Below are 15169 nucleotides of genomic sequence, written 5' to 3' on the forward strand. Positions count from 1 at the left end.
ATATCTTTATTTTCTCAGTTATTAATAATTTCATACTAAAATGTTTATTATGAAAAAATATTAATTAAAATATATAATATTTCTGATGAGTATAGTGGCTTGCTGGTCAAGCTAGGCAGTATTTGGGAATTGTGTGTGTGTGTGTGTGTGTTAGGAAAGTATAAATATCAAGTACTGAATTTCCTCAAAAGAAGAGAGTGAGAATTCTTTTAATCATAAGCCTCCCAAAGTGATCATTTTGTAGGCAATAGTACTTATTTGGATATTTATTATAGTTGTGGGTTTGTTTTTATTAGAAATGTCCTTGTTATTTTATTGATCTATTTTTTAATGTATTTTACTATGATCCATCAACAATATGGCTCAGGCATTAGCCATTAAATAATTTTGTCATTTAAGTTTTGTGAAAAATTCTAGAGAAAGTTTCTCTGTTTTGCAGAGAAATGGTAAAAAGCCTGTATTGACTCAATTCTAAATATTAAGCTCTTTCACAATGCAGAATACAGTCCACGTAAAAATAACCACATGAAAAAACCTGAAGATTTATCAGAAATGTAGAAAATTTAAATAGGGTGCATCAAAAAGTATGGGTAAATGCATCCAATTTATTACTGTAGGATTGAAGAAGAACATCACATTCCTTATTTTTGAAGGCAGTAATTAAGCCGCTCACTTTCTCTTTGCTAAATTATGAGAATCCGCTAAATGCATGAAATAATTTTAAAATGTAAAAAAAAACTTCAGATATATTTTAATAAATTGGTATAATAAGAATAAAAACAAACATGGTATTGCTTTAAATATAAATTGTATTATTTGTTAAAATAAAAGCTTTCTGGATAATTGAGTTAAATATTCATTAGTTTCTAGAACTATATAGAAAGAAATTAAACTGAGATTTTAGTTTAAGAAATAAGAATGCTTCTAAGTACATTAGTATATAGGTCAGGCTGCCTTAATCAATAGACCCCAAAATGTGTAGTGATTCAAACACAATGGAAGCTTATTATTGCTCACTTAACAGTCTGAGGCAGGTGTTCCTTGGCTGAGAGGGAGGATAGAGTTGGGGGAGGGGAGAATTGGGCAGAAAGTTTGTTCCCCCTGTCATTTGGGGCCCTTAGCCCAGGTATGATGTCTGTAGTCAGCTTGCCGGGCCTGGAGATAGCGCACGTTATTACTCACCTTTCACTAGTTAGAACTTGGTTATGTGGTCATACTTAATTGCAGCGGAGGCACTCTTGCAGTCCAGGAGGAGGAGGAGATAGAATTTGTTGAACCGGTAATAGCCTTCGTCACATTCATCTACTGGACAAAGGCTTAATAAGAAATATGTATTTATTCCATTTCACTCTCTTTAAAAAAGAAATAGGCAGATAATGCAGTAGCTTCAAAGAAACTAAGTTAAAAGCCCTGAATCCTAGAGCATGGGAGTTGGAAGGATACGTAAAATGTGTTTTAGACTAATCTCGTTTCTCCAACAAGCACAATCAGATAGACAACCTGCTTCTGTTTGAAAATTTTGGCTATTGGGATTTCACTTTCTAAAAAAGCATTGCAAAGAAACAGCTGAACTCTGACTTTGTAACTTAATAGGGCTGATCTTGGTCCTGCTGTCCGATGCTCTGGCCTTAACCCTAACCCTCATGCAGGTCCCTGTGGATTGAAGGCAGCCAGCATGTCCTGGTTGCACGTGCACAGTTCCTTCAGATATGCATGGAGTCACATGGTTTTAACCTGTGGAGCTGTTACCTAAGGCAGTTCTGAGCAGTGCTGAATCCACTGGCCCCATAACAGCCCTATCTGAACAAATCCCATCCCATAAGACAGCTTACGTTTGTGTTAGATTGTTTTGGTCTGTAACATACTTATACACAACAGTGCTTTCAAAGGTTTGACTTCAAGAATGAAGAATCTGATGTTCTTCCTCAATCCTGAGGCCCAGGAAAAGGGAATTTATTTAATTGTAACAGCAGAGATTTGTCTCGAATCAAGTAGGATTGTCTGCATCCGTTACTGTACACATACTACTGACGTTGGTTTTAATAGAAATTGAATGCAAATTTCAATCTCAAGTATTCATGGGGTCTGATGACATGGCAGAGGGTCTGGAGGAAGAGCTCAGCAGTAGCAAAAGTAATAGCTGAAGAGAGAGACTTAGCCCTGGAGAAATCTGATGTATTTCTCCAGCAGGAGAAAGATAGGTAGATATTAAAGGGATGAGGGGTGAGAGAATGGACTTGATTTCAAATATTAAGAGGCCGGGCAGCAGAATGAACAATAAGGAGTTCCTTGGTTGAGTGTATGTGTAGACTTTGATAAGAAAGAAATTCACTGGTAGCGTCACACTGACTCTGACATGTCTTCTTCATGGGGAATATCATTAGGTTTTGAGCTATAACATCATGCTGCATTATGTTTTACCAATTGATACAAGGAGAGAAAAAAAACAAATAGTCTTTAATTGAAACCAGCCAAGAGAACAATGACAAGGAAGGCTTTAGCACAGTGACACGGCATAAACAATATGTTCTAATGTAAACCTACTCTGTGTTTCATGGGCTATGAATGCAGTACGTTAGACAAAATAGGAGAAATTCCTATTATTTTTCAGAAAGTACAAAGAAGGGATCGGTTGGCTATGAGGCTCTCTTCTTTAATCTGCTTTTCAGATCTTAGTAGAAAATAATTCAACGAATTGGATGAAAGTCCAACAGTTTGACTATTGCAGAATCATAAACTTGGGATATTTTTGATACCTTAGAAATTATTTGAGTCAGTTTAGAGCTACTTATTATACAATTTTATTGCTATAGCTGCTATTGTGGGGCCTAACTGTAATACATGTAAGAAAAACACAATACTAGGCCGGGCGCAGTGGCTCATGCCTGTAATCCCAGCACTTTGGGAGGCCGAGGTGGGCGAATCACCTGAGGTCGGGAGTTCGAGACCACCCTGACCAACATGGAGAAACCTCATCTCTAATAAAAATACAAAATTAGCCGGGCGTGGTGGCACATGCCTGTAATTCCAGCCGCTCGGGAGGCTGAGGCAGGAAAATCGCTTGAACCTGGGAGGCAGAGGTTGCAGTGAGCCAAGATCATGCCATTGCACTCCAGCCTGGGCAACGGGAGCCAAAATCTGTCTCAATTAAAAAAAAAAAAGAAAGAAAGAAAAAGAAAAACACAATACTAAATAGTTCCTGAGCGCCCTCTGTATTTTTGAATATCCACATGAAGCAATGATTCCTGTGCTGACGAGGACACAGTGGATACACAGCGGGCATGCAGCTTCTCTCTTCATTTTACACCACAGATATTAATTGGGGATTACCCGTTTGGATGAGGTTTGTTCAGCTGGCTGAATCTACCATTCACAGGCTGAACAGCCAGCAGTCAAACCCGTTGCAGTTTGTTGACCTATGCCAATCATTTCAAATCCCGCAAAAAAAGTTGTTACTTTAGGCTTTTGACAACTGGATCAGATCAACTCTATGACATTTATTGGACAATTTGTAATTGATAATGATGATGGCCAAAAATCTGAGATGAACATCATATAACCTACACAGATAAGATCTCAAACTAAAGGACGCTTTTAGCCAAAGAACAGATAAAGGGAAAAAAAGGACTTGAGAAAGAATTTGAAAGAAAAGAAGCTAAACATACAACTTAGGGAGACTCAAAGAGATAGTATTTATTAATAAAAAGAAATGGGAACAATTGGTGCTATCACAAGGCAACCAAGCCACATAAGAATGAAGATAATTTCTAATTGCAGTCAACAAATGGAAAAAGAACAGCAGCAACTTCTGTTTCGTAATCAATTTCATTCTCCTATGCATTCTTCCTACTGTTGTCTATTCAAATGCAGACTCATAAACAGCCACTCAAACACCAGTAATAATTAATTGAACACTTGAGTGTCAAACTTGAATATTTAAATTAGTAGGTTTTGAGTACAATGTATCTGACCTGATTCTCTCACCCACATTTCACGGACTCTGGGAATGAGAGAGTTCGTGGTAGACTGCCCACTTTTGAGAGTAGGACATAAGGAAACTATCTCCTTCAAGTCTTTAAATCTCCAATAATTGTTTGCCTTGTGTACATTATATGTGTGTTTATTAACAGAGGACACTATGAATAATTATTTAAGAATGCACTTTTATATATAACCTTATTTGCTCTTAATGGCAATCCCATGAGATAGTTATGGCAAAGCTACTATTACCATTTTATTGATTAGGATACTGAGGTCAAAAGATGGAATGACTCATGCAACTACCAAGAGAAAGATCCAGGAAGATACTCGGGTCTTCCTGTGCCTTTCCATTCTGAAAGTGCACTGTTCCATTCTTTGGAACACTTTTCCCTACTAATACTAGAAGTTTTCCAAAATTATTATACTGTCTGGGCTGCATATTGGATGTAGCAAGGATAGAATATAGACAGATCTTACAGCTGTTACATTACCAGCGTGGAAATACAAATTATTTTTTAATGAATCTGTCATAATGGAGAGTAATACCTTTCCACAGAAAATCACAGAAAACTAATACTCACAACTCATGATGGATTGCAGCAGTTAGGATGAATTCTAAAGTGGAAGTAAGCAACAATTGGGGTTCAGATTTACTGTATTTAGGGAATGATGTTTGCTAGTTTTCAGGAACATTTGCTGCTGCATCCAGTCTCCTGGGGAACTAAACTCCTATTAGTCTATTACCTACTGGCCAGCAAGTCACAGAAAGTTTTCCAAGGGAACTTTTTAGAGATGTATACCAAACAAGGTACATGGGAATGCTGAAACTAGGCGGGCTAGCTGAGACTAGGGGGTCTCAGCATAGCAAGAAAAGAAGTAGAAAGGATACCATTTTAAGTTAAAAAAAAAAAAAGTATATAAGCTAGATAGTATTTAGTTGTGAATGTGATTGCTTTTCTGGAGAGCCTTTTATTTAAAAAAAGAATTTTGGGTTTTGTGTCTGGTTTTGATAATAGTAAGCATCTTTGCCCAGAAAAGGGAAACTCCTATTTTGTCTTACCGAAGGTTTCCTAGGGCTGTGCCTGTCTTCTTCTGAGCTCTGTTTTATGCATGTGTGTTTTTATTAATCAATAACTTGTATTAGCAAATTAACTTGTATTAGCAAATAAAATGAGAAAAACGTGCCCTTTATTGTCTGCATCTTTCCCTGTATTTTGGAACATATGAAGCAGTTTTTTTCTGAATTTTTTCAAACTTTGGTCGTGTTTGAAAATAGCTTTGTAAAAGTGCTTTTATAACTCAGAAAAAAATAAGTGTGGATCTGATGATAATCCCTTCAGATTTGAAGAACCAAGAGTCTCTTGTTTGTATAGAACTAGAAAATTTGATTTTCACTTAAGCAGACTAGAATTCAACTTTCTGGGTTGTTGGGCCCTCCAAACAACATTAGTCCAAAAATCATTAGTCTAGAAAGTTGAATTCTGTCCCTAAACCCACCCACTTTTCTCTCGTCATATATTTGGATTGCTCTGAAACATGCCTGTATGTTTCTATCCAGCAGCTCCATTCTTAAATAAACCAGAAACCCAACAACACAAAAATAAACACACATTGCCGGACATGGTGGCTCACGCCTGTAATCCCAGCACCTTGGAAGGCTGAGGTGGATAGATCACCTGAGGTCCGGAGTTTGAGACCAGCCTGGCCAATGTGGCGAAACCTCGTCTCTAGTAAAAATACAAAAATTAGCTGTGTGTGGTGGCACATGCTTGTAATCCCAGCTACTTGGGAGGCTGAGGTGGGAGGATCGCTTGAACCTGGGAGGTGGAGGTTGCAGTGAGCTAAGATTGTACCACTGCACTCCAGCCTGGGTGACAGAGCAAGACTCCGACTCAAAAAAATCAAATTAAAAAAATAAAACCACACAAACCCTATTCTGGAAAGGGAAGGAGCTGCCTATGAGACTTCATGGCTGAAAGCTGCAGTGGCCAACTGGAGTAATAGAAAGTCAGGTGTGGGTTTACTCTACCTCAACTTGGTTTAAATTCTCACTATCTCAGAGCAAGGCAAAGACTTGACTGTGCATCTGTGCTTGACCACTTGACTCACAGCTGGAGATTTGGGCTTGTAGAACACTGAACTGTAAGAGAATGGTGGAGTCAGGTGACTTGGCACTGGCCCGATGCCCAGGGGCTGGTTTAGACCTGAGCTGTAACTAACCATGTGCAGCTTTCTGTGTGTGTCTCAGTTTCCCTCTTGGTAAGATGAAAAAGTTGTTACACCAATGTTTTCCAGTGTCTTTTAGCAGTTGAACAGCTTTTTATAGCGAAATCATATATAAAGCCCCAATGCAGAAAACAGAAATGCAGACATGTTTACCTGGCACTGAGGATAGTGAAGCTGGAGCCCACTGAACCTGCCTTTAGTCCTCAGAACAATCCCTGAGGTGTATCTGCAAAAACTCTTGGTTTCTGTGGGAGACAATTTTGAAGATGCATCAAATAATGAAAAGGGTCTAACAGTTCTAAAAATTTAAGAATTGAAAACTTCCTGACAACCCACAGCATATAAACATAATGACACAGGCAAGCAGTGCTTTGCTTAAAATGGCACCAGAATTTTTGCACAGACTGTTGTTTTAAAGAATGATTTCCAACCATCTGAGGAAAGGACTATTTTAAATTCTCCCCAAGGCTTTAGGTCACTGAAATCAGGTACAGTCTCCTGACAGTGCTGGCAGTGTTGTCTCCAGACAGGTATGAGATGACATATGATTCAGTAATTGTTGATAATTCTACCCTCCTTCCTGCTTCAATCCCCAAAGAGTTTGAAAACAGAAGAGAATGGGTGTACTAACTGAGTATAAAAAGGGAGGGGTGCTACTTTCCTTGTCTCCTTTCTGGGGACCAAGCTGTGAAGATGAGAATGGAGAAAGGCCCATGGTGACAGTAAGTGGCTTAAAGAGGCAAGCTTTGAATTCTACTGGTAGATAATTGGAAGTTGAGAAATCTCAGTTTAAAATAGTCTTTAAATTGTAAGTTGCAGATGTTCTCATTTGATAAATCATATGCAAATAGATGCCCCTCTGCATTTATTTGCGATGTCTTTGCTTTATTCTTCACTTTTTTTTTTTTTTTTTTTTTTGAGACAGGGTCTCACCCTGTCTCCCAGGCTGGAGTGCAGTGGTGTGATCTCGGCTCACTGCAGCCTCTGCCCCCTGGGCTCAGATGACCTCCCCCACCTCAGCCTCCCAACTAGCTGGGACTACAGGCATGTGCCACTGTGCCTGGCTAGTTTTTGTATATTTGTAGAGACGGAGTTTCACCTTGTTGGCCAGGCTGGTCTTGAACTCCTGACCTCAAATGATACACCCATGTTGGCCTCCCAAAGTGCTGGGATTACAGGCATGAGCCACCGTGCCAGGCCCTGGTTTATTCTCTCGCATGACCGAAGGATACTTTCTAACTTAGCAAATCCTGGCACAATACTCACATTGCCCCCAACTAGAGTGCCTTATGACTGCCCACCGTATGCATTCAAAGTCATATGCAAATATGCTGAAGAATCCTATGCATGCAGAAAAAATAAAACCATTTTTTCACATTCTTACAAATGAAGTATCCCTTTGGGCCTGTGACGAATCACGTGTGTATCACAAAAGAATGCAACTTAGCCACAGACTGGTAGATTGTCTTTGATAATCAAAATGAAGAGGGTTTCCCAGCTTTCCGGCATCATTAAATGCCAGAGCAAAGCATTTGTAGTTCCTGAAGGTCTTGTTCAAGAGCAAATCAACTATGAACTGTGGCAAATTGTATTGCCGCTTCCTAGAAAGAGCATGGTTTATTTATATGTTTTGATTCCTTCTTGGTATGGTGTGTATTATAAAGGGAATTCAGCAAGGCAGGCCGTAATGGAGGAAGAACATTTTTACTGGAGTAGGTTTTTTTGTATGTGAAACAGTTTAAACCTTCCTCCATTCTGCTCTGCTTGCATTCTGATACTAGCCAGAGCCTGTTTAAAATACTTGTGGCCAATGTTTATTATACTGTGGTTCCCCTGTAGTATGTAAATTGGTTATTAAGTACTGTGGTTATAAATCACTTGGAGAGCCCCATAACGTTTTTACTGGCTTGTTCTGTTCTGTGTTCCTATTCATAGGATATCAATAACGAGAGTGACAGCTGACATTTCTCTTGCTAAGAGGTCTGTCCTAAATAATCCCAGCAAGAGAGCAATAATTGAACGTTCGAACACCCGGTCCAGCTTAGGTAAGATGTTCAAATGTGGTACTTCTTCAAGCTGTGCTTACAGACCGGGCTGACACATGGTGCATTTGTGAATGTCTTTTTCAATTTGTTCCCCATTCTGAATGGGGGAGCACTGAGTACCTAAAGAGAATGCTAGCTATGGACAAGAAGGCAGCAGAGTCTTGCAGTAGCCAGAGCCTGCTGTCTCTCAGCTTTAGTCAATTAGCTAATTAGTAGTCTGGTGGAAAGAGTCCTCAATGGGCTCTCCTAGTCTTTTCCTGCCTAACTACGTGAAACCAGTCATCTCCGCTTTGCTCAGCTTCTCAATGAGGCTAATGATATCTGTCATACGTGAGTCACAGCTGACATGAAAGGAAACGAGGTATTCAGCCTTCTGAGATCTTTAGAAGAAAAGCTAGATAACGGTGTTCTTGGTGTTGCGAATGGCAATGACCATTCGTAACATGCAGCGACTTTAAACATGTCTTTCCTGGGATACCAGTTGGAAAGCATCCTAAAATTCCCCATGATGGAGAAGAATAAAAGGCTGTGAGTAGCTCCATCAAGCCATAGGTGAGCAGGGCTGTGGACGATGGAATCACCACCCACAGAAGCGAGTCCATAGTGCTGGTGAATTACATCGTTCATCTGGAAAGTCTGTTCATGGTCTCCACGATTGCCAAGGGTGGTGTAGTCCACTCATGACTTCCTAAGATTCTCTTTACATTCATATTCTGAGGGCAACTTGTTTTAACTAGGAAGGATACATAGGGGTCTTCCGTGCCTTATATTTTTTAAACTGTTGAAATTAGCTCTATAGATGATAGAAAACTAAACAAAATTAAGATTTTCAAGACAAGACTGCATGCCCTAACATCACATTAAGAACCCACTGACCTTGAGCCAAAGATTGTGCAATTTGTAAAGAAGGTACAAAGTATTCCTGACATGGGATTGGCACATGATAAGTGCTAATAACTGTTTGTTGGATAGCTGCTTTGTGAAAGAATACTAAACATACCAAATAGAATAGTGGTCAGTGCTTGTGAAGGGAAGATCCCAGCGATTAGTGGTCCCTTCTTTAGTCTTGTATTTAGAGCCTTCCACATGCAGAGGGAAACATGCTCAAGGGCACAGTATTTTGACCTTGAAGAGGTACAACGGCAGTGTTGATGGTGAATCCTATTAGGTAATGACTAAAGTTAAATATCATGGGTGACAAGGACATTAAGTTAGGTTGAAGATTTCTCAAACAAGCCTCAATTCTCTGCTCTCCTGTTTTCTACCTATTTTGTAACTCCTTATAGTGTCTTTGGCTTTTAACTACTCCTAATGTATGGTGAGTAGGTTAAGGCTAAAAGATAATTAAAAGCTTAAGCCAGGTTGTCTGACTCCTTTAACAATTGACACCTGCCAAGGGCTTCACGCATATTCACTGAAGTCATGCCTTACAATCCAGTCACCTGCTGTCAGAGTCAGTGGGGTGGATGGGGGGCAAGTTAGTGTAAACAAGAAGAAACAAAGTATATCTCAGCTCCTGGTTTTTACCTTTACTCTGTAAAGTCATAAACCTATAACCATTGGAGTTAATTTCATGGCAATCTATTAATTTTATAATAACCACAATGTGATCCATTTGTGTGCTTGTTAATGCACATTTGTAGATTCCTTCATCAAATGTTTATTGAACACTTGTTATGTGCCATGCATTATGCTAGACTTAGGAAATACAGACATAACCCACACACAGTATCTTACCCATGGGCAAAGAGACAGAAGGGACAGATGGTTAGAATACCTGTGACAGTGGAATTATGAACAAAGAGCTAGGGGTATAAAGAAGAGTAGGGGTTAAGAGATGTGTGAGAAGACTTCTCAGAAGTTACATTTGAGCTGGTTCTTCAAGGCAGGCAGGAATATACAAAGACAGTGACATGTAAATGAAAATGTGTTGTTGAGAAACAAGTAGATTTGTGTATAGAATGCTTAGAACGGGGAAGTTGGGGGTGTGATTTGAGAGGAACAGAAGAGATTGAAAAAGATTGAGGCCAGCGTGTTGGGGTTCTAATGTGCCTTGCTAAAGAGATCTCCAAAACAGATCCCATGCAATGTTAATTTTACAACATAGTAGTAGTTGTTACATTCAGAATGTTTTCCATTGTCAAATAAATTTGGAAATGATGAATTAAACTGACGGGTTTCTTCTCTGCAAGACTTCTTAGAGCCTTGAAGATATGAAGGGTAATGCATGTTTGAAATTCTAAAGAGAAGCTATTATAGTATGCAATATATCCCTTGCACAAAACCCCCTTCTTCCCATAGGATATCTTATGAGATTATTGTTCCAGAGTACTCACTTTGGGAAATGTTGCTTTGGACCCTGGGGAGCCATTGAAGTGTTTTAAGCATGGGAGAAATATGAACAGGTTTGGGTATAAGGGATATAATTTGTGACAGAGATCCTGGAGAGAGGTGGGCCCAAATCGTCATGGTCAGTTTATAGAAGTGTTCATCGAGGTCCTCCAACATCATAGTCCATGACTCCCCAGGGCTCCATTTGACTGGAATAGGATTATGCGGAAAACTTCTTTGGAACCCCTCTGAGAATCAGTCCGGGTAGCCAAGGTTTTTTTATTCAGCTGAGATCTTTTTCTTTAAAAAAAAAAAAAAATGAGCTATATAGGTAAATATGCCTCACAGATAAAATGTATTTATTACATTCTGTATACATATTATCCAAACATTGGGCTCACCCCAGTATTTAATGTGGCCTTCTCCAGCATCCCTGCTGGCTCGTTCTGCCCAAGCACCTCTCTTCCTCTGCCCAAGTGCCTGTTGCCTAAGAGTTTTGTGTTGGTTAAGCATTAGGTATGGCTGCCCTTGCTCCTGGCAGAAACCACACTTAACCTCATTGCTGGTGCAGAGTAAATAAGGCCCAGGTATTTCTGAGTCATTTACACAGAAACTCAGAGTGCCTTGAGGGTTATTTGTACCAGGGCAGTCCAGTTCGCGTCAATGTCTTTTTGCTGCTTCCAAAAATACTGTATTCATATTTGAAGCTTAAGAAAACATAGGCTTGCTCACATGTAGTCCTGGCCAGGAGCTCCCATAAGCCAGTGACAGTTTAATGAAAACAGCAAATGGAAAACATACCCTGACATCCTGAGGCTGAAATTTACTACAGTAAAAATTGAGTTTATTTTCCAAACTTCCTTCTGAAGAAACATTTCTTTTAAAACTGTTTCTGACATGTGGGGAAAAAAGGGGATAAATATGCTACATTACTAACAAATGTAGAATATGATTTCAGAAGAATTTGACAAATAAGCCTGCTTTGTTTTCATTAATATCCTGAAAGCTAGTCACCTTTCCAACCAATGTGAAGTCTTTCAGGCCATTGGTATTAGATAACATGAAAAGTGATATGTTGACTCTTCAAATTTATCTCTTCAATGAGGATAGAGCAACATTACCTTTTCCCTAGGCCATCTTTAGCATCGTTTAAGGCCGGGTACAGTGGCTGACACCTGTGATGTCAGCACTTCAGGAGGCCAAGGCAGGAGGATTGCTTGGACTTCAGAGTTCAAGACCAGCCTGGGAAACTTAGTGAGACCCTGTCTCTACAAAAAATAAAAAATTTAGCCAGGCACTTGTAGTCCCAGATACTCGGCAAGCTGAGGTGGGAGGATCGCTTGAGCCCAGGAGGTTGAGGCTGCAGTGAGCCGTGATTGCACCACTGCACTCCAGCATGGTCCACAGAGTAAGACCCTGTCTCTAAAAATTAATAATAATAATTTAAATTAGATAGTTTTGTGTCCTGTATGTACTTTGGACCAGATTACAGCATTGTTTGGTCACACCTATAGCCAAAAAATAAAAATAAAAAACAAATCAGCTGGGCACAGTGGCTCATGCCTGTAGTCCCAGCACTTTGGGACACCAAGGTGGGCACATCACTTGAGGTCAAGAGTTCGAGAGTTCAAGATCGGCCTGGCCAACATGGCTAAACCTAGCCTCTAGAAATAATACAAAAGTTAGCTGGGCATGGTGGCGTGTGCCTGTAATCCCAGATATGTGGGAGGCTGAGGTACAAGAATTGCTTGAACCCGGGAGGTAGAGGTTACAGTGAGCCAAGATCACGCCACTGCACTCCAGCCAAGGCAACAGAGTGAAACTGTATCTCAGAAACAAAAACAAATTAATTTCTCTGAAAATCAAATAGTATAATTCAGACTTTGGGCATGATCCAATAAGTCAGGTAATTTATAAAATATATATATTAAACTTTTTTATATTTCAGAAAGCCATGTTCTATGTTGATTATCTGTTTTCCTTAAAAAAAAAAAAAAACTGGATTGCTTCAGACATTTGAAAAGAGTAGATTTTTCATTTGACTAGACTCATACACAGATTTGGGTCACTTGGCTATTACAGCCAGCCAGATAGATTTGCATCTAGATGCATTGCAGCGTTTTAATATAATTGGCCTTACTTTTTTTTTTTTTAATACTGAAGCTAATTATGCCTTAGAACAAGTACATTGGCTCTCATACTTTACTCTAACTAGACTTAGTAATATGATTAGTTTTAAGGGTAGACTCAGAACAATTAACCAGTGGTACAAAAATGTGCATATCAGTCAAAACAGATGAGTTGTGGGTTTTTTTTTTTAAAAAAAGCATGTCTACAAAATATTAGTATATACTTTGTTGATAGAAATATTTCAGTGTAATTTGCTTTCCATGTGATGTTGCTTTGCACATATATTTCAGTTGTTTTCTAAATGTGCTTTCAGCTTCTATGGCTAACATTAAAGTTCTTTAGAAAAAAAACAGTCAAAAACAACATAAAATAATTATTGTAGGTATATAAACAGCTAAATATTATGTTGACTAGAAGAAGCAAATTAAGAGAGCCATCTGAAAATTTTCTACCAACTGGTTGTATGCAAAACTCAACCCATCTCTGTCTATATTTAGAAAAGGTCTTAAATTAGACAGGACTATGAAAATTTTAAATGTTTTATTTTGTAATGTAGACCAACATATCTGAAAATATACTATATCTTTCTAATGTAAGAACTAATTCATAACAATAACCAGGATCTATTTATTATTTTTCGTTTTAGCGGAAGTACAAAGTGAAATTGAAAGAATCTTTGAGTTGGCAAGATCTTTGCAACTGGTCGTTCTTGATGCAGACACCATCAATCACCCAGCGCAACTTATAAAGACTTCCTTAGCACCAATTATTGTTCATGTAAAAGTCTCATCTCCAAAGGTAATTAGCTCCTTTCTGTCTTAAAGGTTAGAAGTGCGTCTTTTAAAAATGTGCTTTGCTCTGTGTTTTTTTGTTAGTGGACAAAGGAGAACGTCTTGCCGATTATTAATAAGCACATTTAAAATCTTTCCACAGTGTATAGATTCTATGAATTTTCAGATAGTGAAGAATATAATAGTTCATTTCTTCTAAAATCTACTGTTGTAGATCCCAAAGCAGACAGTTATGCAAGTGTATAATAGAAACAAAACATTAAGACAGATGTGGAAAAGTAGACTCTGGCTTGTCATAGACTATGAATTCTATATTGGTAAATTTCTTGGATCCTGTTGATTCCTGTGTCACCCATACTCTGTACCTAGTTGAGAGAGTACATCTATATTGATCAAAAAAGGCATCTATGTTGATCATATATAAAATAGAATATCACTGTTTAAACATCTCCTATGGAAGCATTGTAGACCCTGACATTTGTGCTTAGGTTGAATTCTTGAAAGAATGTGGTTATTCCATGATAAGCACAATGGGAAATTTGCTTCGTATCTTTATGCTATTGTGGGAAGTAAAAATAAAAGTGAAATAGCCCCAAATTGGTTTCCTTTGATTTGGGTGTTCTTTCATTTTTAAAAAAGGATGTTGTTCTTAAAAAGTTAATGTGAAATGGATACCCTTGGGAAGTACTGTCTTAATAATCAGTTTCTTCTCTGTGCCTCCTAGTGTATTTTGGTGCCTAAATACAAATTCAACTGCCAACCAGTATGGTAGTCTCTTCTCATGGGTGGAGAATGTCTAAAGAAGCTGTACTCTCCTCCAAATGTTCTGAGATCCTAGCCTTCCATCTATCTCTGCAGACACTGCTTTGGTGCAGTGGACTTGGGAACCCTGAACAAACTAGGGCCTTTTGAGAATCAGTAGAATGGATTGAAAGAGCTGCTGGGGGTTCAAGCACTTCACTGCAGTGCAGGACAGTTCAGCCTTCCCACTGTAGTGTCCTTAAGTGCAAGAACAGGGGTTCCCAGACACCTATGTCCTGGGGTATTATAGAGCTCATAGATTAGCACTGTTTGCAGGGGAAGGGCCACGGGAGATGGCAGTATATGGCCAAATGCAGTTACAGCAGTGGCCAAAAGACATAGATATATCACAGGTTTACATGTAGCAGTATACTAATACAAATGTTTTGCCTGGGTCTCCAATCACAGAATAGTCTGATTAATTTAAAATTAAACTGAAATGTCCCATTAATAATTGGTGACAAAAATAACCAAAAAATGACTCAGACATTTATCTGACATGGAGATAGTGAGCTAAAACATTATTCAGGTGAATAATGTTAAAGTATTACTTAACATAAATGACCTGGTACAGTCCACTCCCTCCATTTTTACAGGTCTGTCTTTGAAATCTCTGGGGAAAATCTAAGGTGGGAACTCAGGCTCCTTCTGAGACTGCACACAGAGTTAGAATAGGATGAACATATCAAATCCATGGAACTGAGAGCCAATATAAGCAGATGACATCATTACAGGTTTAAATATATGATTTCTCACACTGCATTTCCTCTCTGATAATACTCAGGGCCAAGCAGACCATTAAAAAGATCCTGGCTTGTTTGATTTTCTTTCAACTCATCTGCAATACCTCAGGTTGATGTCTTC

The 15169-nt window shown here is 38.8% G+C and overlaps 1 protein-coding gene across 10 annotated transcripts in view; it reads left to right on the forward strand.

Annotated features, from left to right (window-relative positions):
- The window catches only part of CACNB4 (calcium voltage-gated channel auxiliary subunit beta 4), a 281740-nt gene that overhangs the window by 245559 nt on the left and 21012 nt on the right, over positions 1-15169 (forward strand). For 7 of the 10 annotated variants that reach the window (XM_055292129.2, XM_055292122.2, XM_055292125.2 and 4 more), the window contains 2 exons: positions 8143-8252; positions 13360-13511. In XM_055292129.2, the coding sequence (XP_055148104.1) occupies positions 8143-8252; positions 13360-13511 (262 nt within the window). The remainder of the gene's footprint in view (positions 1-8142; positions 8253-13359; positions 13512-15169) is intronic. The other 3 variants (XM_055292130.2, XM_063646027.1, XM_055292128.2) reach the window with 1 other exon arrangement.

The sequence above is a fragment of the Symphalangus syndactylus genome, chromosome 9, assembly GCF_028878055.3.
Source record: "Symphalangus syndactylus isolate Jambi chromosome 9, NHGRI_mSymSyn1-v2.1_pri, whole genome shotgun sequence".
NCBI lineage: Eukaryota > Metazoa > Chordata > Mammalia > Primates > Hylobatidae > Symphalangus > Symphalangus syndactylus.